This window comes from Dendrobium catenatum, unplaced genomic scaffold (assembly GCF_001605985.2).
Source record: "Dendrobium catenatum unplaced genomic scaffold, ASM160598v2 fragScaff_scaffold_1167, whole genome shotgun sequence".
In the NCBI taxonomy this organism is placed as follows: domain Eukaryota; kingdom Viridiplantae; phylum Streptophyta; class Magnoliopsida; order Asparagales; family Orchidaceae; genus Dendrobium; species Dendrobium catenatum.
This window is the reverse complement of record NW_021319629.1, coordinates 492-3,279: the sequence shown is the minus strand read 5'-3', so window position 1 is coordinate 3,279 and position 2,788 is coordinate 492. Positions and strand designations below refer to the sequence as shown.

Genomic DNA, 2,788 nt, shown 5'->3' with positions numbered 1-2,788 from the left:
AGTTTTTTCACACTTTATTTTCTTTAAAGCCTCTCTAACTTTTATTTTACTAATACGCCGATAAAAAAACAAATCTTTATTTTCATTTAGGGTATTTAGAGTGCTAAGGAAACTAAACCCAAACATATTCACATAATCTTCATTGTAAATTTTAGCAAAATATCTCATCCATCTTTGAATATTCTCTTCTAATAAAAACATTTTTTTTATCTTCATCCTTACCACAATTCATTTGAACTAAATTCTTACTACTCCTATCTCTTTGTTTGACTAATATATATATATATATATATATTTCGCCCTAGTTAATATCTAATATATTATATAAATCATTAAAAGTCAAAATCCGTTGCATATAAATTCACATTCTCCTTCAAAATGACATAACATACAGCAGGCGTTTAAAGACCAGCTTCTTCTCAAAAAAATGACATCACAACTTGATGTGTCTACACCACAATATTACTTAATCTTAGAGCAATTTGTGATTTAAACATAAAATTAGATTGTTACATAGATAGAGCTCTCTTTGGCATCAGAAGGTACATGGCAGGAACTATATATATGTTGTTATGAACAAGCTTCAGCATCAAAGTTTGGAATCACAACAAATACAATGGAGAGAGGAGCTACTATAATTGGCGAATTGCTGTATACATAGGAAGGAACTAAATCTGGAATTTGTCCATCTTCAGAAAGTTCCAGAGTTCTTCCATTTAGCAACATTGTTCTACTTCTATGGTTACCATCTTTTGCTGTTAGATGATACTCTTCTCGCTTGATTGAGCTGGAGGGTGCTTCCATTCCAATCCGGGAAGCCATCTTCTTCAAACCATCAGAAAGAGAGCCATTATTCTTAGTTTCATAATCCTCGTTCATTTTGTTTTTCATCACCTTTTGGACTGTGATTCTGAACTCAGTGTTGTTCAAGTTGATTAGGACCAAAGATACTCCAGCCTGAAATGAAGTTTATAGTAATGTGATTGAAAGAGAACTCAATAAGAACAAAAAGGTCTGAGATTTTATGTTTTTTCGGACATAAATCCTCCTACATCATTTTGATGTAGTTTAGGATTTAACTGTTTCATTAGGGATATTTTGAAGATTTCAGTGTATGATTTAGCTGCCTAAATTTTTTTTAATAAAGGAAACCCATCATTAAGTTTAATACCTAACAGATTAGGGCAAATTATTACGTGCGGTGTCCGGACCGTCCGGAGGCGAACCCGGACGCACAACATCACCCGGATTCACCGGGGTCGGGGTGACGTGGTGCGTCCGGATTCGCCTCCGGACGAATCCGGACGCCGCACGTAATGATTTGCCACATATTAGAGCTGCAAAACTCCACAATCATTATCATATTGACATATGGAACAGACATAAGAACCCTTTCCCAAAAGTACATTAGAATTTCCTTTTCTATCAAGGACTATTATTTTACATGGATATTAATGAATACCAGGAAGATACCAATTTACCAAAAAGCTTTATCATAAAAGAGCTCATCAAATTAACTTGAAAAGATATTAACTTCAAAATAAGAGAACGAATTTGTCAAATGTTGCTAACCTTTTCTTTGGCACAGTGAGCATAAGCACGTAGGAAGGAAGACCCATTGTTATCCACAGAAAGAACTACCTTCCCCATAAGCCGATGCCACAACAGTGCGCTGCTTAGATCAAGTAAGATAATATTAAAGCATATTGGTTCAGGACTCATCTGTCATAGAGAAAGAAGCTGAATGTACTCCCTAACCTGTAGTAGTCAGGATTTGGTATAAATGTCTCGGTATCAAGGAGACCATAGTTCCCACCAACTAAACTTTGTCTGCAGTAAGTCTTGGTGTTGAATTTAGATGCCATTCCTAGCTGATCCAAATACCTGAATCACAATTTTATTACAAAATGAATACAATAAAGAAGTCTAATAGGCTAAGGCTTCGTTTGGACGGCTTTCTTGTTGCTTCTTAAAGCAGCTTTCTAATCCAAAAATTTTAATTTTTATACTAAAAAGTTGTTTTAAGAAGCAGTGAGAAAGCCGTCCCAAACGAAGCCTAAAGTTGAAAGAACGGTCAAGGCAATCACCAAAAGCTGTTCAAAAATGTGTTTGACACAAGATGACCACCACTATTGTAGGCACCACCAGCTTCACCTACCCAAGCAGAAACCCATGGCCCATGTCTCTGTATTATTTGTTGAAGATCCCTATATGTATCTGATACCCGACTTAGATATTGAGGATCCAATATCTTGTTAGGCAGGTGAGGATCATTACCTGAAATTGAAGATGTATAGTTAACAAATATCTGCAAGTAGACTCAGATATCAACAGAGTAAGGATGAGCTTCCATGTTTTAATGGAGGATAAATGTCAAGAAAACAAAGAAGAAAAATATTTAAGCACATCAATATCACAATAAAATTATCTTTCGTGAAAATAGTTTGACTACAATCATTTGATCAGTTGCTTCAAGTAAGAAATGTCACTTGAAAGTTAATGTTAACGTATAATGGCAAATGTAAAATATAAGAGTAGGAAATGAAGCTAATAGAGAGACCCATCAAAGTAAGATGGCCAATGTAAAAAGTAAAAGAAGGAAATGGAGAAAAAAAATCTGAAGTGGGAAAGTAAATGCACAATATTTAACTAGTTAACTCCATTAGAAAATAGCAAATATCTCAGTGAGTTTTGGTAGCATTCTACTTATTGAAAGGCATGTCAAATTGAATTTAACAATTCACGGATGTAATTATTGGAGAATAGAAAGGTTCAACCAAAATGACTT

At 34.6% G+C, this 2,788-nt stretch overlaps 1 protein-coding gene across 1 annotated transcript; it reads right to left on the bottom strand.

The window, feature by feature from the left end:
* Nucleotides 1-396: 396 nt before the first annotated feature.
* On the bottom strand, nucleotides 397-2,277 carry LOC110109652 (heparanase-like protein 1; the record flags this gene model as incomplete). Its single annotated transcript, XM_020840835.1, is given in 4 exon segments — nucleotides 397-957; nucleotides 1,573-1,672; nucleotides 1,759-1,884; nucleotides 2,088-2,277. Coding segments are annotated over 4 exon segments (803 nt in total), but the record flags the coding sequence as incomplete, so codon positions are not given.
* Between the last annotated feature and the right edge of the window lie 511 nt (nucleotides 2,278-2,788).